Source organism: Myotis brandtii, unplaced genomic scaffold (genome assembly GCF_000412655.1).
Source record: "Myotis brandtii unplaced genomic scaffold, ASM41265v1 scaffold571, whole genome shotgun sequence".
NCBI lineage: Eukaryota > Metazoa > Chordata > Mammalia > Chiroptera > Vespertilionidae > Myotis > Myotis brandtii.
In genome coordinates, this window is record NW_005370140.1 from 121,893 (window position 1) to 147,633 (window position 25,741).

Here is a 25,741-nt window from a genome sequence, read left to right on the forward strand (position 1 = left end):
TAAGCAATTTTCCATGTGAAACTTTTCTTATTTGCAAGTAGACACTTATGTCTATGGTATTCATCACACTATATTGAAATTATCAATTTACTTTTCTGCTTCTTCCAGTATAAATTGAGCTCCTTAAAATAAAACTCTGTTTCTTGGGCGGGGGGGATGGTTCACATAAGTTTGTATTAAATTAATTTTAGTTCTATGCCTCATTCCTTAAGGAAGAGACCTTGTCTTATACTTTTCGTGTCCTTTATAGCAGTGCTTATCAACCATAATGTGCAATCACCTGGGGGACCTTTTTAAAATGAGAATTCTGACTCAGAACCCCTGCAGTAGGGCCTACCACTCTGCATGTCCACAGCTCCCATGTGATACCAGTATTGCTTGTCTGTGGACCACATTTTGAATGGCAAGATTTTATATGACCTCAGTAATAGAAGGGAACTTGTTTACTTGATCTGCGTGCATGCGTTAAAACCCAGATAATGTCTTCCATGTTCTGCTATGCCCATTCTAAATTCTGGAAGAGCCCAGGTGTGGCAGAGCACTCTCCAAGGTCTGGTGTGTCCTGACTGCCAATCAGAGCCTCAGCCGCGGGTCTACACAGCCCTTTCCCTTCACCAGCCTTGCATTCGCCTCCTAGGTTTTATCTTCCCAACTCTATTTCCTAGCTTGTATTTCCTTTAAGATAGGGGATTGTGCCTTTTTTTTCCTCCTAAGTCAAGGTCCTTTATATACAGAATGTGGTCAATAAATGTTTGAGTTATAAATCAATGCAATAGATTGGATCATTTATATCCAAACAAAGGCAAAATGAGGATTTCCAATACTTTTACCAAAAGTCCCAAATATCAGACCTTGGGGAAAACTTTTGGCAGCCTTCCCCATCCCCATCCCCACACCAGTACTATTCAGTACCTTTCATACACCAATATCCACAGCTCCTATCAGTGACCGCAAACAGCCCTGCTCATGTATCAGATATGAAGTACGTAGCTGTTACTTCGACCAGATATGATGGTACTGATGGGTTCTCAGTACATTGCTGAAAAAACTAACTTTTGTATTAAAAGCAATAAACCAAATAAATATTTTGATGTTGAAGTATTTATTTTAATGGATTTGGAAATTATTTTCCCTGGTGTAGCAGCCTAATTGTGTTTCTTTGGAAAACGAAACTTGGATAAAAGTTGGGTAACTTTTACCAGGGAAGGGGGACTTTCCTTTAGGTGAGGAACTCTGCAGGAAGTCACCTAATTGAATCTTTCCACTGGCCTGTCCTTAGTAAATCTCTTGTGGAGCCTGAAAGAATCTCTTTCTCCATAACATAGGGGACTTGTTTGGCTGTCAGAGATAGAGGAACATGGATCACTGAGGAGCTAATGAATGATGCTCAAGGGACAGGGAGCTATTTCTGTCACTTTCATGGGGATTCTCATAGACAATTATTTTGGGCCAGACACATATCAACCAAAGTCATAAGGCTGGAGACAGGTTAATATACTCATAATTATAATAACAATATTGATAATTTACCTTGTGGCAGTGTTTTATAAAGCCCTTTAGTATGTGTTTTCTCATTTGATCACACAATGACTCTGTAGGACTCAAAGCAGGTCTCTTGAGCCAGTTTTGTAAAGAAGGAAAAAAAGGATGCCCAACAGAAAAACGATGCTCACACAAGTGGTAGGTATTAAAATTAGGATTCACACTTAGGTCTCCTAATTCTTAATTCTAGTTTTCCCACGACCCCATTTTGCTTGACAACTCTGTTAGCCATCAGTAAACAAAGCAACTGTGGGTGTTAAGGGGAAGATTAATAGAAAATGGCATTTTGGCAAGAGGATGGTATGGGTCCAAGACTTTAGTCCCTGGACCCAATGCATGTTGCTATGTGATGTGGACAGTCTATCTAAAAGCATGCTTATGGGTTTTTCATGAACTGACCAGACAGTGGAATTGCCTTTCCACCCCCAAACTTTCCTAGATGCAGAGATCTGAGAGCAAATTCAGAATTCCTAAGATTAGCAGGAAATGTTAGGAGGTACTTGAGGGAGAGATGCTTATACAAGCCTTCCTTGGTAACAGGCTATGACCACCAAGTCCAACAAGAAGTGACACACTTGGGCTGAAGAGGGAGGAAGCAGACTACTAGTATACTTTGTGTTACCAACTGGTCAAGGGGTAGAATAAGCATTGATGGACTTCTTCTAATTACAATAGCAGAACTGACAGTATAACTCTATTACCAACATGACATACATTTTATGGAGATAGAGGAGTGCAATAGTGACTATTGCGGTCCCACTTGGGTCCTCTTTACTGAGCAGAGCACCCGTCCCATAGCTGCTGGGAGTATTGGCTGCTAAGCATTCACAGCTGCTGCATCCTCCTGCTGAGAAGGGTCCCCAGTAAATGAAAGCCACTTCCCCCAGAAATATCTAGGACATTGTGCCTTTCCCATGCAGGCACACCACACAGGGACTGGCTGACTGATATAAGGTACATAAGGGCTGCCCGCTTTCCTCAAAATGGAATAACTCTGTGGAGCCAGTCACACTCTAAAGCTACTGGGATTAGAGATGAGGCTGAGTCTAGATTCAGTTCAATCTCCATCTTTGCTTAGCTTCTTTCTCTGCCCAACCCTGCTTTATCCACTCTCATGCAGGTTTTACCTGAGACCTCCCCCACAATAAGTCACTTGTACCAGAATACCCACATCCAGCTCTGCTTTGAGGGGACAAGCCCTAAAACCAGGAGCAATGTGTTAGACCAAATGGATCACACTCCCCCGCCCCCGCCAAATCTCCACTTATTTAGCAGAAAAATCTAATATACAGGTTTCTGAGTTTATCCATATATACTTTTCTCTTTCTTAAAATAAGGCATAATATCCTATTTTATGTCTTGGGACATACTTTGGCATATTAATGATAGCCAATACTCATTTGGATATGTATAATGTGTTAGGCTCTATGATAAGAGCTTTAGTATTATGGTATTTAACTCTCACATGTTTCTGAAGTAGGTCCTATTATTACCATTCCCATTTTATAGATAAAGGAATTGTGACCTAGAGATAAGGTACCATTCCCCAAGGTCACATAGATCACATGAGTCAGAACTGGGATCCAAACCCAGTTTTTGTGACTCCAGAGCAAAATCTCCTAGCTACCATATTGTACTGCCTCACCATAGCAAGCCAAGTTCATACAAAATGATTGCTAAAATAATCACATAATTTAAGAAAGGTCTCCCCAAGCTGTCTATTTGGTCTATCCACTTATATAAACAATGACATTCTGCATAAATTTAGTTCATTGTAATGTCTGAAGTTCCTCCCACCTAGAGGAACCTGGGTGAGGGTCTGGTTTGATTGAGGCATTTCTGAGGGACTATGTTAGGAATTAAAGGCTGGGATCTCTTACTGTAGGTCTGAAAGGCAGATAAAAATTTATGTACTGGGGGAAGCTTGTGTCTAAAACTGGGATAGTATTGAGACAAAAACTTACGAAGGATTTGTTTATTTGGGAGGTGATTCTAGAAAGCACCAGTTGAGCAGGGAAAAATGAATCTAGAGTCTAGGAAATTCTGTCGAACAGATCTCTGCATCGATCTTAGGGGCAAGGAAGCTGGGGAATCTATCCACCAACTCCCATTTGTCTTTTGTGGTGGTCTCCTCCCAGGGATGTTAACTCCCCAGGACTTCTGGCTGCCATGGCAGAAGGCTCAGCATGCTTGTTCTGCAGCCTAAAAAAGCATTCAGGCAGAGAGTTGCAGTGATTGCAATAAGGAGCCATCCAACTGCAAGGGAATCCACATAATACTCACTGATGTCAAGGGAATATGGGGGAGGCACTGACTGCATCTGCCACAGATAACAAGACTGAAACTGGGTCATGGAGCCAAGGGTTAGAAGGGACAGCAGGAGCTGTAACATGCAGCCAACATGGAGTACATTGTGAAAGCAAGAAAGAGCAAAGAGAGAAGTAGCAGAGCAATGGGGAGAGATATGGTAGATTGCTAGGACAGTGAGTGGCAATTCATATTTACCAGGATATCTGCCATTCCTAAGGCCATCTTGGTGAAAGAACAATAGCTCTCTCCCTCCAGAGTGGAAGGATAAATATCCTTGATCTAATTTCTGAACAAAGGTATGCCTAACCAGAAAATCAAAAATCTCACTCAATGTGCAATTTGTACTGTGTGCTGGACATTTTCCAATAACTTTAGAAATGTTAACTTGTTTTTAATCTTCATAATAATACTATGAGATAAATACTCATATCATTATTATTTTTTCATAGAAAACTTGAGGCATTAAAAAGTTGAGAAAATTACCCAAGTTCACACAGCTAATGAATGACAAGCCAAGATTTGAAGACAGGTGGTCTGGTTCAGAGTCCACTATCTTAGCCATTGGGCCTCATCATGTTATATCTTTGAAATTTACTATTGGTTTTACTGGGTGTGGATTGTTTGGGTAATGTTACATATTAACATATCAATGGCTCCAAAGTTTTTAATTGCTAATTTTTTTTTACCTAGGAATAAATTTATTTTTTCTAAATAAATTTTGTTTTTCAATTACAGTTAACAATACAATACTATATTAGTTTCAGGTGTACTACCCAGGGATTAGACCAGGGGTCCTCAAGCTACGGCCCGCGGGCCACATGCAAATACAAATATTGTATTTGTTCCCGTTTTGTTTTTTTCACTTTACAGCCCCATGATATCATGTAACTATCAATTTGTACTTCTTAATCCCTTTACCTTTTTCACCCAATCTCCCATACCCCCCTCTCTGACAACCCTCAAAATGTTCTCTGTATCTATGAATCTTTTTATGTTCTGCTTGTTCATTTATTTTGTATTTTAGAATCCACATATGAGTAAAATCATCTGGCATTTGTCTTTTTCTGACTTATTCACTTTACAGCCCCATGACTATCATGTAACTATCAATTTGTACTTCTTCACCTTTTTCATCCATCCCCCCATATCTCCCTCTCTGGCAACCCTCAAAATGTTCTCTATATCTATGTGTCTTTTTATGTTCTGCTTGTTCATTTATTTTGTATTTTAGAATCCACATATGAGTAAAATCATCTGGCATTTGTCTTTTTCTGACTTATTTCACTCAGCACAGTACCCTCTAGGTCCATACATGTTTTTGCAGATGGCAAGATTTCATTCTTTTCTATGTTTGAGTCATATTCCATAGTATATGTGCACCACTTCTTTACCCATTCATCTATTGATGGACACTTAGATTGCTTTCATCTCTTGTAAATAATGCTGCAGTTAACATATGTAAGCATATGTCTTTTCAATTTAGTGTTTTGTGTTTCTTCAGATACATACCCAGAAGTGGAATTGCTGGGCTCTTCTTTGTCCTTATTATGGCCTTTGTTTTAAAATCTATTTTGTCTGGTATAATTATTGTTAACTCAGGTTTGTTTGTTTTTTCAATTTTCATGAAATATATTTTTCTATTTCTTACTTACAGTCCGTGTGTGTCTTTCCATCTAAAGTGAGTCTCTTGTAGACAGCATATGTAATAATCTTGTTTTGTTATCCATTCAGCCTCCATATGTCTTTTGATTGGAGCAATTATCCATTTGCATTTAAAGTAATTGTTGATAATTTACATTTTATTATTCATATTTCTTACCTTTTTCTTCTTCTTAAAGAACATCCTTTAACATTTCTTATAATACTAGTTTGGTGGTAATAAGCTCATTTAGTTTTTTATTTTCTGGGAAGCTCTTTCATGTCCTTCTATTATAAATGATAGCTTTGTTGGGTAGATTAATCTTGGTTGCAGGTCCTTGCTTTTCACCACCTTGAATATTTCGTGCCAAATACTTCTGGCCTCCAAAGTTTCAGTTGATAAATCAGCTGACAGTCTGATGGGGGGTCCCTTATAGGTAACTAATTGCTTTTTTTTTTTTGGCTGCTTTTAACATTCTCACTTTGGCATTTTAATTATGATGTCTTTGTGTGAGCCTATTTGGGTTAATTTGTTCTGTGCTTACTGGAATTGTATGTTTATTTCCTTCACCAAATTAGGGAAGTTTTCTATTATTATTTTTTTCAAATAGGTTTTCAATTTCTTGCTCTCTGTCTTCCCTTACTGGCACTCCCATGATGCAAATGGTGGTACACTTGAAGTTGTCTCAGAGGCTCTTTAAACTATCCTCATTTTTTTGGATTCTTTTTCTTTTTGCAGTTATGATTGGTGTTTTCTGCTACTTTATCTTCCAAATACTGATACAATCCCATTTCATCTACTCTACTGTTGATTCCCTATAATGTGTTTTTCATTTCAGTTAGTGTATTATTCATATCTGACCGGTTCTTTTTAATGTTTTCTATCTCTATTTTTGTTTCTTATCTCTTTGTTGAAGTTTTCACTAAATTCATCTACTCTTCTCCTAATCATTAATTATCTTTATAATGAGTGTTTTTAACTCTGTATCTGAGAGTTTTTCTCCATTTTGTTTAGTTCTCTTTCTGGAGTTCTATTCTGTTCTTATATTTGGGGTGAGTTTCTTTGTCTCCTCATTTTGGCTGCCTTTCTGTGCTTGTTTCTATGTATCAGGTAGAGCTGATATGTTTCCCAGTCTTATGTAATAGGTGTTCTGTATGGGCCAATGATGTGGCCTCCCTGATTACCAGAGCTGGGTACTTTAGGTGTGTCCCCACTCTGTGGGCTTTGGGCACCCTCATATTGTAGCTGAGCCTTCATTGCTATTGATATGCTAATGTGACCATCATGGAAGATTAGCTATGCAGGGGCCACCCCCAGGGGTGCAATACTCACTTTAGAGAAGCTCTGATGCCAGCTGGGTCCACCCCTTGAGTGTGTTGCCTGTGGAGGTGTTTGTGTCATGTTCTGGCATGGTCTGGAACTGTCCACCAAATGCTGTGGCTCTAGGGCCTCCTGGGAGGTTCAGGCTAAAGTCACCTCTGCCTGTTCCCTACCCGGGGTCACCCAGCATGAGCTACAAAGCAATATTCAGAAGGCTGCTACTTGTGTTGGGCTTGGAGGTGCCCAGGAGAGGCCAAGCTGTGAATTAAGGTCAGCTTCCACTAGTGCTGGGCTTGGGGCCATTTAACAAGGTGTACACTAAGACCAGATGCTTCTTGTGGAAGAGAATTTAGGAAATTCGCCAGCATGAGCCAAAACAGGCCATTTTCATGTAATATTGGTTTGGTGGTGATAAACTCATTTAGCTTTTTTTTTTGTTTGGGAAGCTCTTTTGTATCCTTCTATTATAAATGATAGCTTTGTTGGGTAGATTAATCTTGATTGCAGATCCTTACTTTTTACTACTTGGAATATTTTGTGCCAATCACTTCTGGCCTCCAAAGTTTCTATTGAGAAATCTTGGGTGGCCCCCCAGTTGAAGGGGGGCAGTCTCAGGGAATCACCAGGGTGAGGTGAACATGTTAGACAGGTTGATGTTAGACAGGTTGATGGAGACACAGATATAGTGCCCACTTTTTGGGGTCTGTGGGAGGAGGGCTCAGCAAAGAACAATGGGCTCTACCAGCACTTCTGTCTGGGAGAAAGCTGCTCTTTCAGCTCTTTCCCAGAGGTCAGACAATTCAGTTCTTCCCATATGTCCCTGGCAATTTTCTTGTTGCCACTCCAGCACTCAGAGCAAGTGAGTCCATGTAAGTCTGTGCAAGGGACCTTTAAGAGGAATGCCTGGGACTTTAGCAGCCCTCAGTCTCATGTGGCCACAATTCCTGTTGGTTTTCACAGTGAGAAGTTATGGGTACTTCTCTTCCTAGTATTGGAACCCTGGGCTGCAGAACCTGGGGTGGGACTAGTACCCACTCATTCCACAGAGGGGACTTCTGCAGCCCAGAAATCCCTCCCAATTTTTATCTGCCACATGTGGGTGTTGGACCAGATCCTTCCTCATCTCTGCCACTTTGCCAGTCTCTATGTGGCTTCTTGTTTATACCCTAAAGTTGTAGGACTTCTGTTCAAATAAATTTCAGGCCTATCTGAATGGTGGTTGTTCTGTATTTTAGTTGTAATTTTGATGTGGTTGTAGGAGGCTTCGAGTACCACATTTACCTGTGCTGCCATCTTGACGGAAGCCCCTAATGACTACTCTTCAATAATAACAAACATAGCAACAACATCTATTGAGCATTTACTTTGTGCTAGTCATATGTTCATTTATTTACTATATTAACTCATTTAATCCTCACTGCAATGCTTTCACTCTTTCATTCTCATAGTAGTTTTGGCAAATCAAAGATTAAGGAGTAGAGAGATTAAGTAACCTGCACAAAATCACTTTCACATGGCTCATAAGTCATGGGTACAGCATTTAAACCCAGATAGTCTTACTCTAGAGTAGACTCTGCTCCTAACTAGACCCTATCACAATTCAAAAATGAGTTATCTGCACCTGGCCAGCTCTTTCTCCATCAGAATGTAGAGACAGGTGGGGTAAATAAGCTGAGGGGGATTTTGAATCCTTTGCTATATGTCATTTTCGAAACAGTGGCAAGAGATGTTGGTTAGAATCAGCAGTCATGGAGCAGGCAACCACAGAGGAAACAATTCCCATTTTGGACCAGGCATAACCTGCTGTCAGCAAAGAACCTGCATGGGAATGCAGAGACAACACAGAAATAGGGTGATTCCAACAGAAGAGAGGGAAACAGAGCTCCAAGGCCAGACAGGCTCTACAAGTCACCATGTGGCCTCAGCAAGTCACTCATCTGCTCTAAACCTGGTTTTCTCATCAGTAAATTATGGGTAAGGACAACTCCCAATACACAGAGTTTTGAGAAGAATGAATAAGTCAAAAATTTTAGCATCATTTAAGCAGTTCATTATTGAATAAATGATAGCAAAATCTTTCCAATTATTCCATTATCATTTTTTAAGGAACAAGTCAAATCTCCATTTCTTTTTTTAAAATATATTTTATTGATTTTTTTACAGAGAGGAAGGGAGAGGGATAGAGAGTTAGAAACATTGATGAGAGAGAAGCATCGATCAGCTGCCTCCTGCACACCCCCTCCTGGGAGAATGTGCCTGCAACCAAGGTACATGCCCTTGACTGGAATCGAATCCAGGACTCTTCAGTCCCCAGGCCAACGCTCTATCCAGTGAGCCAAACCGGCTAGGGCATCAAATCTCCATTTCAAACATTTGACATCTTGGCCCCACTTTTCATATAGGAGCCCCTTTCCTCATTCCTCCTTCCTCTTAGACATAATTTAAGCTGTTTTCCCCTCTGTATCTGACTCATTGGAAAAGACTAATGTTAGTACTTTTGTTATAGCATATGATCTTCTTTAGTCCTAAAGGAATGACTGATTATTTTCACCAGTGATGACAATACAGCTATATTGGTAAGTATTTTATTTCATTATATTTGGAGCTGTTGCGTACTGCCTCTGGGCCACAGCTCTGTTTCGTACAGTCTGGTGAGTGCCCTTAGCTTTTAGGTGTGTTTCAGAGGCAATGACTTTGCCAACTCAATCTGCATAATTCCATTTATTTGTCTTTGGAAGGAGAGACCTTGCCAGATCTATTGATTCTTATAATAGGGTCTGAGGATCATGAGGTTCTTCCATCTCTTCACGGCAACAAAAGGAACAGGGATCAAAAAGCTGGGCCATTCTCTTCAGTAGAAATGCTACATGTTACTACACAGAGAAATAGTGTTTCTCTTCCACCAGTACCACAAATAATTAGCATGTGTCCTCCACAGAATCCTGAAAAATTAGCTGTTTCCCACTCAAATATGGATAAAATATACAGATATTAGATGTCCCGCAAGATTCTCATTCTTCCTCTTTAGGCATCCGTGTCTGAAATGGTTTCAGTGTGTGTTGACATCATTTGGGTTTTTTTCTAAAGATGCAAATTCCTAAGACATCTCCAGCAATTCAGATCTGTAACTCTGGGCAGGGCCCAGGTCATCAATAGATTGAATGGGCTTCACAATACTCTCTGCTACACACAGGCACCCTTCAGATTCTGATGTAAATGGGTCCCTGTACTGCATGTTGAGGCGTGCTCTAACAGGCTGTATATATTTTCGGTTTGCTATATCCCTTTGTTATTGAGGTGAGCTTCACAGAGTGCTTAGATAGTCTCACAGAAATAATCTAATTATTTGAAAATGATAGGAAAAAAAATCACAGGAATAGTATTTTGCTCTAGTGGCATGGAAAAGAAAGATAAAGGGTTTGGAGTTAGGCAAACCTTAATTTAAATCCAGACTTGATAAATTACTACCTGAGTGATGATGGGAATATCAATCTCTCTAAGTCTCTGTTTTTCATTTATAAAATGAAATAATAGTCCCTGAAAGTTTATCTTGAAGGTTAACTAATATATCTTGGTTAAATACAAAGCAGGTGTAAACAAAGTCACCCAATATGAATTTAGATAGAACAGATCATAAGCGGTGCTAAATGAAATCTTCCTTTAAATAATATTGATGGATTCCTATAAGGGAAAAGAACAAAGGCCAACAATGATGCTCTGTTGGGTTGAAATACGGTCTTTCTAAATATTTCTTCCTGATATTTTTCTTTCTTCTGCATTCCAGGAAAGGGAATGAAGGCTGGGCAAACTCCACAACAGGTCCACAGGAAGAGTGACTCGGAGGGAGCCCAAGTCAGTGATCACTGATGGCTCCGGACCAGCTTCTGTGGAAGTTGTGGCAAAGAGCTTACTGGTTAAAGGCTGCAAGATTAAGCATGCTCTTATGCTCCACTTAGCCAAGGTGACTCTCAAACCTTAGGGACAGTGTAGAAAGCAGTGTCAACCAGATATGACAAAACCCTGTGGTCCCAGTGTTTCCTCCCTGCATAGGAGGAACCATATCAGTGTGAATCCAAAAGCACCTCTTCCTCGGGGACCAACACCAGCAGGTATAAAGGGTTTGTTGATTAACTTTCCACAGACAGCCCCTCAGTCATGATCCAAGATGTTAGCCTTTACAGAGGTCACATTAAGCTGCCAAATTAGTCTGTTAGTGTCTGTTTGGTGCTGGCTAGATCTTCTATCAGGCAGTCTGAATGTGAAAAAATAAAAACAATTATTTTAACAAAGCACTAAAATAGTTGCCATGACAAAACAACAAAACACAACTTTATTCATGGATTTATTTATTTTACAGTTTTGTATTATTTTTATATTAAATCACAATATGAGGATAAATTGAGAAGTCACACTTTTTCAAGGCCTGCTGCCTCTATAGGTCTTAATCTGTCCTGGATCTTGCCTGTTGGGGGAAAATTTAGATAGGTAGCTACTCCCTTGGGAGGATGATAAGGGTACTGAGATCAACCCTCTTGAACCCAAAGTTCTCCTTCTACCCAAAGCCTTATAAGTCTCTATGAAAATGAGAATGTTATCTTAAATCATTAATAATCATTGTTGGTGATTAATACTAAATATACATGCTCAACATTATAAAGAGTTCACTTATAAGAAGGAAAGGAATAAGTCATAGATAATATTATTACAGGAATATACTTTCATTTTGAATTGTGAGAGAGACAATGATCTATGTAGAAAGTATGATTTTAAGAGATGCAGTTTGTGATGTAGAGAAAGATATGTGTTTGGTCATTTAGATAACCAAACATATTTCTCATATATATTTGGTCTTAGTCTAGTCCAAGTTTCCTGGCTCACAGTTCCCAAAACCCTTGGAATTTCTTAAGGCTTGACAGTGATATAGGTGCCTTTTGTTATGTTAATGAGGAGGCACCTAAGGATGGTGGCTGGTTGCCAGTAGATTCAACCATGAGATTAGAAAGTGGGAAATTTCCTTGTCACCTCCTGACCTCCTAGGAGGGGAGAGGGGCTGGTTATAGAGTTGAATAAGCAATGGTAAATGATTTAATCAACCATCCTTGTGTAATAAAGCCCCCAATAAAAACCTTAGAGAACAGGGCTCAGATTAATTTTGGGTTGGTGAACATGTGGATATTTGGGTAGAGTGGAACACCTGGAGCAATATAGAGGTTCCATGCCCTTTCCTCAAATTTTGCTCCATGCCTCTCTTCCATTTGACTATTCCCAAGATATATTCCTTGATAATAAACCAGTGATCTAGTAAGTAAAATATTTCTCTGAGTTCTGTAAGCCACTCCAGCAAATTAATCAAACCCAAGGAGGGTGTCATGGGAACCTCCAATTTATAGTCAGTGGTTCAGGAACACAGGTAACAACCCAAACTTCAACTGGCATCTGAAGTAGGGGTGGCACAGTTTTGTGTGATTGAGCCCTTTACCTGTGGAATGTGATGCTATCTCCAGTAGACAGTGTCAGAATTGATTTGAATTATAGGACATCCAGCTGGGATCCAAGAATTGTGTCTCAGTATAAATTGTGCCATACTGTTAGTGGTGTGGAAAACCCCTCCCTCCACACATTGGAATTGAGTCCAGAAACCTCATAAGAAGAGGAAAAGGTGGGGGCTTGCCTGGGGTGGGAATGGCTGGGGGGGGCGGTCAATTGGGGAAAAAGGAGACATATGTAAAAAAAGGAGACATATGTAAAACTTTAGAAAAAAAAAAAAAAATAAAGAAAAAGAAGAAGAGGAACAATCTTCAAGTGGCAGTAGAGCACCGAGTGGAACATGGAGCCATATGGAGAGCATGAGAGCATTGTGAAGTAGTGGAAGGATTAAAAAGAGGAATAATGGGTTACGGCAATTCTGCCCAGGGCCCGTAGTGTTCATAAAGCTGTACAGGGACAGCAACATGCTTTGTAGTCCAAAGGAATAGAGCCTAGGCTTCTCTTAGCCTGAACTCCAAATCTTACTTTCTGACCCAGATTTCTCTGTCTAAATATAAGTGGAATCTTATGGGTCCTTTTCTGAACATGAATAATTACACAGTGATCAGTTTGCATTCATTCAACTTGGCTTATTATTGAACTGTAATTGCCACTTCAAACTGATTTTGTTTGTATTGTTTCATTCTTGAAATCTTGTCTCCCTGAGTCATAATCTCTTTGAAAGGATTGGGTCCTACCTTCTTCAGCATTCCCCCCACTGCAGAAGATTTGGTGAATCCAGAAAATGCCAGGTGACTGATCGCTTACCTGACCCTTTTCCTTCAACAAATTAGGCCTCAGTTCCTACGGTTGACTCACTGTTCCTGTACCAGCCAGGGGAGGTATTAAGGCTCAGGTCCTTTGCTGGGCTATGCAGACAAGGATGGAGTAAGGATAGTGTGTGGTGGGGAGCACTGTATGTGCAACACATTCTTTGAAGATATAAGTTATTGGAAAATGCCAACGATTCCAAAGAAGCTATTGTTACTGCAATCTAAAAGTCAAATGAAATTGATGACTATCACAAATATCCTAAAGATTTTCGCTTTTCTGCTTCTGGTGTGATTCTGACTAGACTCCTATAGTAGTATCACGATACGTCATCTGGCATGGGTCCATAGTTTTTAAATTCATTTATTCACATTTTTATTGAATAACTACCATGTGCCGGGCACTTTCCTAGAGACTGGAACTTGACTTTAGAGCACAAAGAATATAAGTTTGCTACTAATAATCTAACAGAAAACTACCCTCTTCCTCTTCTACCCAATCCACATGAAGAAGTAAAAATAGGAATTGCCATACATTCATTGCCCACTATTGGTAAACCTTTGAATTTATTTTCTCATTTAATCCACACAACAAAACTTCATAAAACTGAAGCATGGAAAATTAAAGAATTTTTCCAAGATCTCATGACTACCAAATGGCAGAGCCAAGATTTGAACTGGGGTCTTTTCCCTTTAATCCTAGTTATATTGCTTTTTCAACAAATTCACTAATACCCTAGGATTCCTTCTCAGCAGTATATCAATTCTTATCACTGCCAATGTTATCTATCTGATCATTTCTCAATTCCAATAGAGTCAAGCAAGGTTTATGGTAGTTCCTATATAATTTCATAATTCTCTGCAGGCATGTCTCAGAACTACAACACTTGGCCTAAAAGCTAATGTCAGAACACACATAGTTCCAGATATGTGGAAAACTCCTGCAACTTGACAGATCATGAGTATTCATTCAGAAATTACATATTATTGATGGTGCCATTCCTTGAAACTCAAATGCCAAATTGCAGGCTGCTCCATAGAGCTAAGCTTCACCACAGTCTAAGCATGGCCTGGGTCTAACCCATTCAGGCTGTGCCAGCAAAACCCAAACCTCCACTGGTACTCCCTCTTATTAATGATTAACTCTGTCCCCAAGTCATGACAGCTAAGCAGGACCCAGGGCAGAGTTGCCCTAATCCACAAAACAGAAAGCATAAATCTATGCTGCCCTTTTCTCCTCTTTCTGCTTTCTCTCTTTCACACTATGTATCTAGTAATCACCAACTCCCTCAATTCCATAACCTAACATGCTGTCGAATATATCCTTATTTTTCATCCCCATCCACATTGGTTCAAACCCTCACCATGTATTGCAAGATTACTGCAGTTTCTTTCTAACTGGTGTTTCTACATCCAGTTCTGCAACCACCATTGCATCTATTCTATGCATCGATGCTGCCAGAGTTATCTTTTTAAAAATCCAAATCTATAACTCTAGTATATTCAAAATTCCTCACTGACTCCCCATTGATCACAAAAGATCAATTCTCAAAAGCTACACTTGAAGGGCTAATGATCTGGCTTACTTCTAACTTTGCATACTTCTTTTAAGTCTCTCCCAATATGAATATCATAACATTCCCCAAATATGCACAACACTTTTACCTCTACGCTTTTGGACATGCTTTTCTGTCTGCCTAACACACTTTTTTTTCCCCTCGTGGTAAACTACTACTCAACTACTCACCCTTTAAAACCCAACTAAAGTATTAACTCCTCTGGAAAACATTTTCTAGCTTCCCTTTACACACTTAGTTATTACTTATTTTGTGCTTTCAAAGTACCTTTTACATATAATTATTTACACACTTGAACATAATTGAAATTTATCTGTTAATTCGACTATAAGCTCCTCAAGGTTAGGGGCAGATTTTACCCCTCTTCCCTACTTGGGTAGTCAGTGCTTAACACATTCATTATTCAGCAAGCATCTTTTTTTTTGTTTTTTGTTTTTTTTTGCTTTCTCCCTACCAAAATCTCTATTTGCTCATTTACAGAATTAGGGGCTTGGGTGAAACCAGTTTAACAAATCCTTCTAGCCAAATAATTTTTAATCAACTAACTCATATGATGTATGGTTCCTTCAAGTCTTTGCTCAAATATCATTTTTTTAGTGAGTCCTTTTCTGACCACCCTTTAAAAATTCCAACACTCTCTTCTGGCACACTCCTCATTCTTTTTTCCTGCTTTATTGTCTTTACAGCACTTTTCTCTATAACATAGTCCTTAATTAACTTAAATGTTTTATTTTTTGTCTCTTTTCACTACAACTAAATCCCCATGAGGGCAGAACATTTTACCTATATTGCTCACTGCTGTATTTGTGGCACCCCAGATGATGGCTGGCTAGCATATACTGGACTCTGAAATGAGTATCTGTTTACTGAATGAACTCTCAAATGTCAGAGGCGTAAAAAAGGGATCATCTCATCAACCAATTTTTTTTTTTTAAATCTAGCAATAACACCTAATCAGTGGTCAATCCAGTAGCTATGGAATGTGACCAAACAGTGGGTCCTGCAGGCAACTGAAAAACAGAGCCATATAACTGGAGTAAAGGAGTGGAGTTGGGAGTCTACAGATAGGACTCACTCAGTAGACCCTGCAAATAATCCTGCCATGTCATGGCTACATTCTCACCACACTTTGTGCCCCACAAGATACACTGTGACTGGTGGAGGGGGTCCAACCCACAGGGCAAAGCTAGAGAAGTGTGTCTTCTAGCCTCTCCTTTCTTTGTTCTTCTGATGATGGCTGCCCTTTGGAACTTAGGGACTTACACTTCCTCCAGTCTTTTCTATCACAGGATCTCTAGAAGACTGCTCCATACTGAAGTGCAAAATACTGGTGGCCCCTGTGATCTCTCTTCAGTGTACTTGACAGGGACCTACAACTTAAACTACTGGAACCAAGCTCCTTTGTTAGTTAAGAGCTTAGTTGGAACTTTACACAGTGGCAAATAGAAGGGGAAGATGGTGTCTTTCTGATGTCACTGACTTCCTGCCATTCAACTTGAAATAACCATTTATGCATAAACAAGTGTAACTAATAAAATATTTTGGAAGCACCCCCCTATGTTTATCAGTAGGTCAATCACTTTTTCACACTGTATTCTCCATTTTCAGACTTAGGTATGAGGTTGGAGTGAGGGTATAGGACATGGCATTTAGAAAGCAAAAAATCCCAAATCTACCCCTTCCTGACTGGTTTTTATCAGAAGAGGTCTTTAAGGAACCACATAGAAAGTCTATTTTTTTCAGTCCTGGGTAATTTGGGGGGAAGAACAGAATCAAATAGTGATTAAGGGTGGTAAATTTCAAAGTTCTTGCCTACCCCAAACCCTTGATTCAGGGACAAACAGCAATAAAGGGGGTCCTTTGATAAGCATTTTGATAGGATCAAAGAGCCTGAGGACTTGGAGGCTAGTAGGTACTTTGGGAAATCTCCCTGGCGACAGGAGGGGGAGCCTTTACACAAAGAGCTACTGTACTCTCCCTCCTACAGGAAGGCAGTGGCACTGGGACGGTGGGCACTAGGCAGCTAGAAGGCTTCCTATTTCCCATTGTCTGAGGAGAATGTACTAAGGGACTCTGAGGTGCCCGTTTGTCCCAGAGGAGAGGGAGGAGGGCAGAGAAGCATAGAACACAGTAAAACAGCAAAATCCTGCACTTGGAACAAAAAAGCCATTGCAGATTCAGAATTCGGGACTACATTTTAAAATGCCCAGGATTAACAAAAATAAATAAATAATAAAATGCCCAGGATTGTAGGCTATAGCGGTGGGTACTAGCTGGAACTTGCTTCCCAGATGGGCTGCTCTGCAGCCCAAATCAGAAACAATCCCTTTAATACTGCACAGTTCTGAGGAACCTTCCTCCTCTTCTTCCACTCGTAGATAACATAAGTCATAACCAGACACTGCCTTGGAAAGGAGCAGAGGAAAGAGAGAAAACAGAAAGAGAAGATGAATTATAGGAAAATAGAGAAACCACGTTAGCTTTGAATATCTGTATGTGAAAGTGAGTATTGCTGCCATCTTTGTGCATTTGAGGGTGTTTCCCAGAACTTTTTAGAACCTGGGTGTAGCAAATTTTTGCACCATGGAGTGAATATAAACCTCTAGGCTAAAATTAAAATTCCTGAGTGGGCCATGACCAAGAGGGGATTTGCAGATGCAAATAAAAGATGGTGAGCATAAGGTAGAGAAGTTAACACTAAATCCCCTTTGCTTCTTGGTCTGTAAAGGTTGAAAAGTAGAGCTAACTTCTCAGAGGGAGGTTTAAAACTATCAGCATCAATTCAAGAGTGGGACATATTTGGAGATGGTATTCATGCAAGAAGAAATTGGACTTAAACAACTAATCAGAAAGAGAACACCCAGCTAGTAGTTCGTCAATTTAGTCCACCCAGGGAGATCCAAGAGTCAGCTAGTAGCTTCATTGTCAGTCTTATGAGAGCAAGCTAAGTGAATACCCATCTCTCTCTTAAGCCAAACAGGTGAGGTTAGAGAATAATTACTTTCTGAGAGTAGAAAGGGCCACAGTTAGAGATTGGGTTGAGCACTAATCCATACTTCCTGCTGCCTTTAGATAGAGATAGTTGCTCATCTCCACTCCAGGACTGAACATCCACTAGACATTTATCCCAGCTCAAGGAAACATTTTCAACATACAATCTGCAGTTCCTAGAGGGTGGGGGATAGGGTGAAGCAATGGGCCAGGATTGGGAAAAGACTATACCCTCTTGCACATAGTGATATCAAGTAAAAGATTGCATCAGGATCCAGATTTGCTAGCTACACTTGGGTATAAATTAAGAGAAAAAGGAAGGGTAGGACCTTAATCACGTGTACTTAGTCTGCAGGAATACAAAATTTAACATGTTAGCATTACATATTTGAAATATCTCCCAATTTAGAATCCCTATCAATAAACTTATCTGTCTCCTTACATCCTGCCCAACTGCCATTTGTTGGATAGGCTGAAGTTAAAAAGGGGACAGAGTCCACTGCAGAAGTAGGATAGTAACTATATAGTAGAAGGAGTCTCAGGCAGAAAAAAAAATAAAAGGAGAGGACAGTGAGAGAAAAATCTGATTGTTGCAGTCTGGGACAATTTTTATTTAAAAACTGAGTCAGAAAAGAAAAACAGGTAGGCAGCTGTTAAGGATTTCATGCTTCTCTTCTGCACACACATTTAGAAGTCAAGACAAAGGAGGTGGTGATTCACAAACATCTAAATAGCTTTGGATACGCCCAAGGATTAGGACTAAGTGGCAACCTTCTCCCAATGGGGCCACAAAACCTCAGAAGAAATCCTTCATGGCACTAGCTGACATGGAGCAAGGCTAGCAGAACTGAAGTGCCAGTGGGAGGTAGATAGATGGATGATCCTGAGCTAGAACCCATGCCTTGCAAGAGTAGGTCCCTGGTATTCAGGGCACACAGAAGTTCCTATATCTATAAGAAGGGGACAAAATGTGAAAGCAATGCTGGACCTAGAGATTGCAGGGGGAAAGATGTATAGATTCGTTTTTTTGTGTGTGTGTGTGTGTGTGTTTTTTTCCTTTTGGACAATTTATTTCTTAGTTCCTCCAGCAATCAGCATAGTATTGGAAAGTAGTAATTTATTTTCTTTTTTAAAAAATTTTCTTTTTTTTTTACTTTTATTGTTGAAAATATTACATATGTCCCCCTTTGTATGCATATAAGTATAACCAATGGATACAGACAATAGGAGGGTGAAAGTCTGGGCTGGGAGAGGTCAATGGGGGTGCGGAGGTAAAGAATGATGACTCTTAGACCAGGACAAAGGTCCGGGGTCTAAGACTGAAGAGGTGAATGTTAGCACAAAAGCTGGATAGACCAACTATGGAGCAGTCCCAACCAGCTGCTTTCAGCAGGGTTCAGCTAAAATCCATAGGAATATATATGAATCTGAGACCCTTTCTCTTCCCCTAACTGCCACAAAATCATGTCAACTATATCCTTTCCCTATACAGCTGGTTATATTAGAGAAGTGCAGGCAGGGAAAGAGGAAATCTGGGAGACTAAGGATACAACCTAAAGAGCCTGAGCATCTGCCTAAAAGGATTGCTAAATTCTACTGCACTCAGTGTATTGGGTTATACCAAAAGTTAGACACTGCCTGTTTCTCACATGCAATTGGTTTGTGAAGAAGGTCAGATGAGTGATAGAATTAAAAAAAAACTAATTTCTTTGAGCATCTGAGGGTAATATAGTGAGTACTTTTGTAATCCTCCTATATTATACATTAAGTTAATAAGGAAAGTGTCCAAAAAGCCATTTAACAAGAAAACTTTTTATTGATAGAAAAGCAAAACAAATTTTCCATGAATTCTAATATCTGTTTTATTATTGTTTCTTAGATATATTCGAGTTCAAAAATCAGTTTTTCTGCTGTTGTTCTTGTTGTCATCACTATTGTTAATCTCTCTATAAAAACAACCCAATTAAGTCACAAGTCTCTGCCTCACATAGAACCACTTCATAAGACATTGTCCCCGATTAAAGTTAATTAAATTCTTATTCTTAGCTAAGCATTCCTACATGGCACCAATTGTATTATTAGGTTGGTGACATTAATAAGTATTGATGTTAAGCCATCAGTTATTTCTCAAATGCTATCAAATAAACTAAAAAAAATCAGAATCAGGATAAATTATTATTCAATCAATGATTAAATACCGCTCTATAAGTCAATCCATTCATGTGAACCAAATATCTATAAGCCGCAATTATTAGTTTCAACAGAGGCTGGCCTAGATAAGTGGCTTTTCAAATTCAGATTCAAAGTGGACTTGAGGAGTCTGACCAGATTAGATGAAAGTTTCCGGTTCTAATTTAACCTACAAGTTCCACATAATATCAGCTAGCAATTGCTCACCTGTCACCCACAGAAAAAAATTGAAAGCATATGTCTTCACAATGAAAAAAAATAGAATTTTGAACATTATCTAATTAATTCCATTGATATAAATAGAAATGATGGAAAAGTCAGATGCCAAAGTTTTTAAAGCTAATTTATCCATATTTTCCAAAAACTACTTATCAAACTAAACATATAATGGTCATATTTTTACTTTACCTTTAGATATGCAGATATGTTTTATTTCCACACAACATATAGATTAAAAATAGAAAATTGAGCAACAATCCAGGTTTGTGGTCTAGGTGGTCCTAAACCTCTTCTAGATGTTTTTTGCTTTCCACCTAGATATTAAGACCACATAGATATGGTCACGAGTTCATTATCATTGCTAATTTGAGTCACTACCTATGAAAGGAAGCTTATCTAATTACCAATTTCCCAAGCCAACCAGAACTCTCCCCTTTCATTAAATAAAGAGAAAGGCATTCAGATTTGACCCCAGAGAAATAAGTACATGCATATACCTGACTTCTCAGTATCCTCTCTGGATAAGAGGATGGAATAACTATTTGGTTTCCATCTCATTCTTGTAATGGCAGAAAGGAGAATACAAAAAGTCGATTGTAAATTTGTACAAAATGTATGTATATATAAATACATATCTATGGGTGTATATAAATTCTAAAGAAGATTATATCCATCTACATCTTTAAGATTCAGAGTCCCATACAGTTGACATAATGGTATTCTCTCTCCAATTTTTTTCATTTTTAAAAACAATAAGAATCAAGCATGCCACCTTATTAATACTGAATAGCAAGTGCAGAAGTTGAGCTATAGCTATAGGGATTTGAAGCAATTAGTTTGACGGGACATCAGTGAATAAAATCTTTAAGATAGATTTAGCTATTTCCAGATTGTCTTTTGTTTTATAATAATGAAATCCAAAATGCTCTGTTGATACATCCCAAACTCCTTAGACTGTCAATTGAGCTCTTATAAGAAGCAATACTTTAAACAGGATCTGTGCAAATTGCTTGGATATGTGCCTATTGCAATAATTTGGTGGGACTGGCATGACTAGAATTTCAGGTAATTCTCTCTCTCATAAAGAGTCTCAAGTGATATCTCTGGAAGCTTAAGGTTCTGAGAATATTAAACTCAGCATGAAATTTGACTCACAAACCACATCATCTTCACACACAGCAGTATTAAAAATATTAAACCAGAGTCAATTAATGGAGAAAGGCACACATAATTTAAAGGTGCCCAATAAGAGTATGTTATGGATGTGTGCCCATGTTTAGCAATATCAAGATATTTTTTAAGAACAACATTCATAATGCTATCATTTCTTCTGTTTCCTCTATTCCTTTGGAGGTAAATTACACAGGACAATTTCATAATTACCCTTGGAGTCTACAGGCTGCTCCTTGGAAGGGGATTATTATTATTGCATGCCTTGAATGCACTATGATTCATAAGGCAAGAATGTATGAGTGGCTTCAGCACCAAGGAAATGGAATCATCATCCAGCCTTGCTCACAACAGAACATCTTATTGCTTTTAATAAAATGGGAAATTATTCACTATAAAGAGTGCACCAAATAAGGGGTAGAAAGTAATGCTCATGCACTTAATGGAGTTCAATGGAAATGAGGAAGCTCCCTTCTGAGTCCTTGATTCTATTCAAATTTCAAATCCAAAAGTCATTCTGTAATAAGGTATTAAAGAGCTACAGCCAGATGAGGGTGAACTACAAATATTAATGGACTTTCTTCTACACAGTGCCTTAGTCCTTCTGATGTACAACGTATAACTCTGATGCACTAAAGGGTTTCCTAGTGGCCTGAGGGAGTTAATGCACTCTTTTACTTATTACTAGGAAGTGACTAAGGCACTGGAGAGAATCTGGTTCATTGTTTAATATATTGTACCCAAAGATTATATACCTGGTCTCCCTAATATGACCACATGGCATGCTTAAATGATGATCCTCTGTGCTTTAGGAAAGGACTTGAATGAATATCTAATGAGTGACTAAAATTAAGCTTATTTAATTATTTTTTACAAAAGATGCAGACTGAGTTTGGGCGAATTAACCTCAGAGGTAATATTTTTCTCTGGGAAAAAGCACATATGCTTGGAACCGGGACAAAGAATCTGGAACTACTAATTATTTGGGAGGGGATTCACTTAGGGGCACTGTTGCTTTATACCCTGCAGATTAGTAAGGACTCCTTTGGTTGAGCTTTTTGTATAACATTCTCACTCATACATTTTCCAAATGTTTGAATAGCTGTCAAGGATTGGTTTCTAAGAAGGGATGTCACTGCATATAATTAAGATTGTAATATTCTCTGCTCTCACCATCATCAGTCCAGGGGAAACAAAGTGGTAAGTAACCATGGGTGGACTCCATTACTAGCATAGATTGCCTTCTCTGGCATCAGGAGAGAGAACAAAAAAACAACAACAACAATTAATCTTTTTCTCTCACTTTCCGTGTTTTTCAACCTTTCTTCATGTATTCATTGAAGTTAGGTAAGCCAGACTCATAAAGAGAAAGAGAACACTTCCTTTGCCATATTTCAAATGCAAGCACAGATTTCTAAGTAAGCAAGCTGCAAATATTTTTATCCTATAAGTAGTTACTGGGCTTAACTTCTCTTGAAATTTACATGTCCTGTCATCCAAATTGCCCAACATCCCCACCAGTCTCACCTCCAAACACATACAGTACAAGCAAGCATACACACTACTGCCTCCAGGTGGTAATTGCATGCAGGGAGGATTACAGGCACTGTTTAAATATTAGCCATGTTTTAATAGATGGCATTCCTGCACATCCATTATTTGTTTTCTATTGTGGTTGTTTCTGTTATTTGCAAAAGAAAAACATATGTGTTATATTTATATAACAGTCTACTACAGAGTAAGATACAAAAGAACACTTCTGGAAACAGTAGAAGTCAGACCTGCACCACTGAATTTCTCATCCAGTGATAACCATTATACCAACAGCTGGAAATTAGAACAAGAATATACAGTTTGGAGGATGTATAACAGAACTATAGTTTGCTTCTGTATTTGGTACCAATGTAATAAATGTATAACAAAGGTGTACTTCTCCTAAAAATTAAACAGAAACATTCTGGTTGGTTAGATACTGCACTTTCAGTACTGAACATCACCTAATAGTTTTGTTTTGTTTGTTTTTTTTACAAAAAAAGGTAACTTATACAATATTAAATATTAAGAAAACCTATAGTACACACAAACCAGATTGTAGAAAAAGAAGAAAGAAACCAACAAAAAATAGAATAGTCACTTTCCAAAAAGCCCCTCCTTCGCCTGCACAACCAAAAAAAGTAACCAGTTCTGTGAGGCTATTTCAGCACCAGACCTGGCTGGACAGCTCCCAGGTCCTTTGTGAATCCTGAAAATGCCACAAGTCAAAGGTGTACAGGTGGGGATTGGGCAGAGAGCTAAAGCAGTAGATTTTTAAAAACTAATTTAAAGATTTTCAATGTACTTATGCTCGGCCAGCGAGGGGCATATCTAAAAGTAAATTAAAATGCCTTGTCCTGGAAAAAGGAATGGTTAACTAAGGAGTGAGAAGAGGAATGACTGGAGAGCAGTACCTGTCATAACGTTTTTCTGGGACTGTCTCTGCGGCCTCTGGTAGTCCTGGCGCTTAATGTAGACGTTTTCTTCATCATATACTATTGCCTGAGCCTGGCTGAGGGAGGGGATGAGGAAGGGAGAGAATCTGACGGGAAAGTGAAAGCTTGGGGGGCGGAGGGTAGGGGAACCTTAACCTGACAGCTATGTACAACACACCGGGCCCCTCCACTCTTTGCTCCGGGTTAATACCTGTTATATATTTGGTAGCATGTGCGGTTTCTCCTCCTTATTGTGGGGGGCGCAGGGTGGAGAGGGAAGACGCATCCTTCCTTGACAATGAGAAATTACGTGATTTGTCATGCGCTTGGATTGTGTTATTAGTATTATAATAATTACTATAAATATTAATAATAAAGTATTCTTATCAGCGTTATTTCTTCTTCCGAGACTTTCCTTACCCAATATTTACAAATACCGCACAGTGCCTCGGCGGAGGAGAAATAGTAAGGGGAGGGCAAACAAGGAAAGAAGGAAAAGGAGAGGTCAGAGAAAAGTGAGAGGGGGGACTGAGGGGAACAGCGAGGACTGCAATGATGCTGGAGACAAGGAAGGGGGAGGAGAGGGGCTAGACAATCAGGACAGTACCACCGTTTGCAAAAGGGCCTCGCCAGCTGTGTCCAAACAGGAGGAGGTGGCATGTGCTCCTTGAGGACTGGGGACGGGCGGCGGAGGCGGAGGAGCATAGGGACCCTGGCATGGGAGGCCTGGGGTTGAGGAGGAGGAGGAGGAGGAGGAGGGCCGGGTTTCTTTTGCGTGGGTTGGGGCCTGGCCACTGGCCGGGGCCTCTCTGCCCCCGCGGTTGCCGCTGCAGTGATCCCGCTCGTATTCCTCCTGAGCCCTCTGCATCTTCCGCTTCTTCATCCTTCGCTTGTGGATGTGGAAGGTGGAGAGGGACAGCACGATGAGGCAGAAGATGAGGGTGACCAGCACAATCAGCACCAGCGTGGAGGAGAAGGACTGGAAGAGCTGCTGTCCCACCTGCGTAATGCAGGTGCCGCCGCCGGTGCCCTGGCCGCGGGCACTCGAGTTGCCGCTGCCGCTGGCGTTGGGGGACGCAAAGGTCCGGTTGAGGAGACAAGGCGGCAGCGCCAGCCTCAGCTCCTTGGGCGCCCTGGCACTCATGGGCGCGGGGCTGGGAGGGGCCGGGCCTACCAGACTTCCTCTCTGGGGCACACCGTTCCCACCGGCCGAGGGAGGACGGAGCCCAAGCCAACCAAAACTGCTCCCCGGTGTGGGAGCGGATGCGCAGGAGCAAAGGGCTGAGGGAGTAACTGCGGGCAAGCAAGACGTCAGGAGAGCGAGGGTGCCCAGGAACGGCTCTCCGGACCCGCCTGGAACGCGTGTCCGAGAGCCCTTTTTTCTTTGCCAAGGCACCGTGCTGCAAAGAGAACAGGCTAGGTTAGGATCCGGGCGTCGCCCAGGGCAGTGGGGGAGAGGAAGGACCCGCGCCACTGCAAAGCCCTCTGGGCACTCTGCCTCCGCGGACCTGCGCGTCCGCTCCGCAGCAGGAGGACCCCCGCCCGCCCGCCCCAGGCCGCGCTCCAGAGCCACCAGCTTCGGGCTAGCTCCGCTGTCAGGGGAGGGGTCTGCGCCCGCACCCCGGAGATGAGGATTGCTCAGCAGATAAGGCAGGCTCTCCTCGCCCTTCACAACTTTCTAATTACAACAGGCACGCAGCCGCCTCGGAACGCGGTGCCCGCTTCCAGATCCATGCCTCTCCTCTTCCCTGCTCCCGCTCCGGCTCCGTGCTTGTCTTCGCCAGGATCCCACCCTTCCCAGCACCCACCCCGGCCGCCGAGCGGGCTCCGGGAATGCAGTTCTCCCTTCCCGTCCCTCCACCTCCGACTCTCCCTTTCCAGGCGGCGTCAGACCCCTTGGGTCCCATACCCCAGGGGGGCCGCGGGCACCTCATCCCACTCCTCCTCGTCCAGGGCCGCGGCTGACGCGCAGGATCGCGCTCCATTCTATCCCCAGCCTTCATCCCAGTTATCTCCTCC

At 40.7% G+C, this 25,741-nt stretch overlaps 1 protein-coding gene across 4 annotated transcripts in view; it reads right to left on the minus strand.

Moving 5' to 3' along the window:
• Positions 1–10,516: 10,516 nt before the first annotated feature.
• The window catches only part of LOC102251264 (chromosome unknown open reading frame, human C11orf87), a 16,160-nt gene continuing 935 nt past the window's right edge, over positions 10,517–25,741 (minus strand). The window contains exons 1-3 of one of the 4 annotated variants that reach the window (XR_001364510.1): positions 25,652–25,735; positions 23,702–25,122; positions 10,517–11,063 (exon numbers count right to left, since the gene is read on the minus strand). Coding sequence is in view for 3 of the 4 variants with exons in the window: in XM_014549798.1 (XP_014405284.1) it covers positions 24,318–25,122; positions 25,652–25,725 (879 nt within the window). In the remaining variant the exon portion in view is untranslated. Of the gene's footprint in view, positions 11,064–22,585; positions 25,123–25,631; positions 25,736–25,741 lie in introns of those variants that run through there. The other 3 variants (XM_014549798.1, XM_014549800.1, XM_014549799.1) reach the window with 3 other exon arrangements.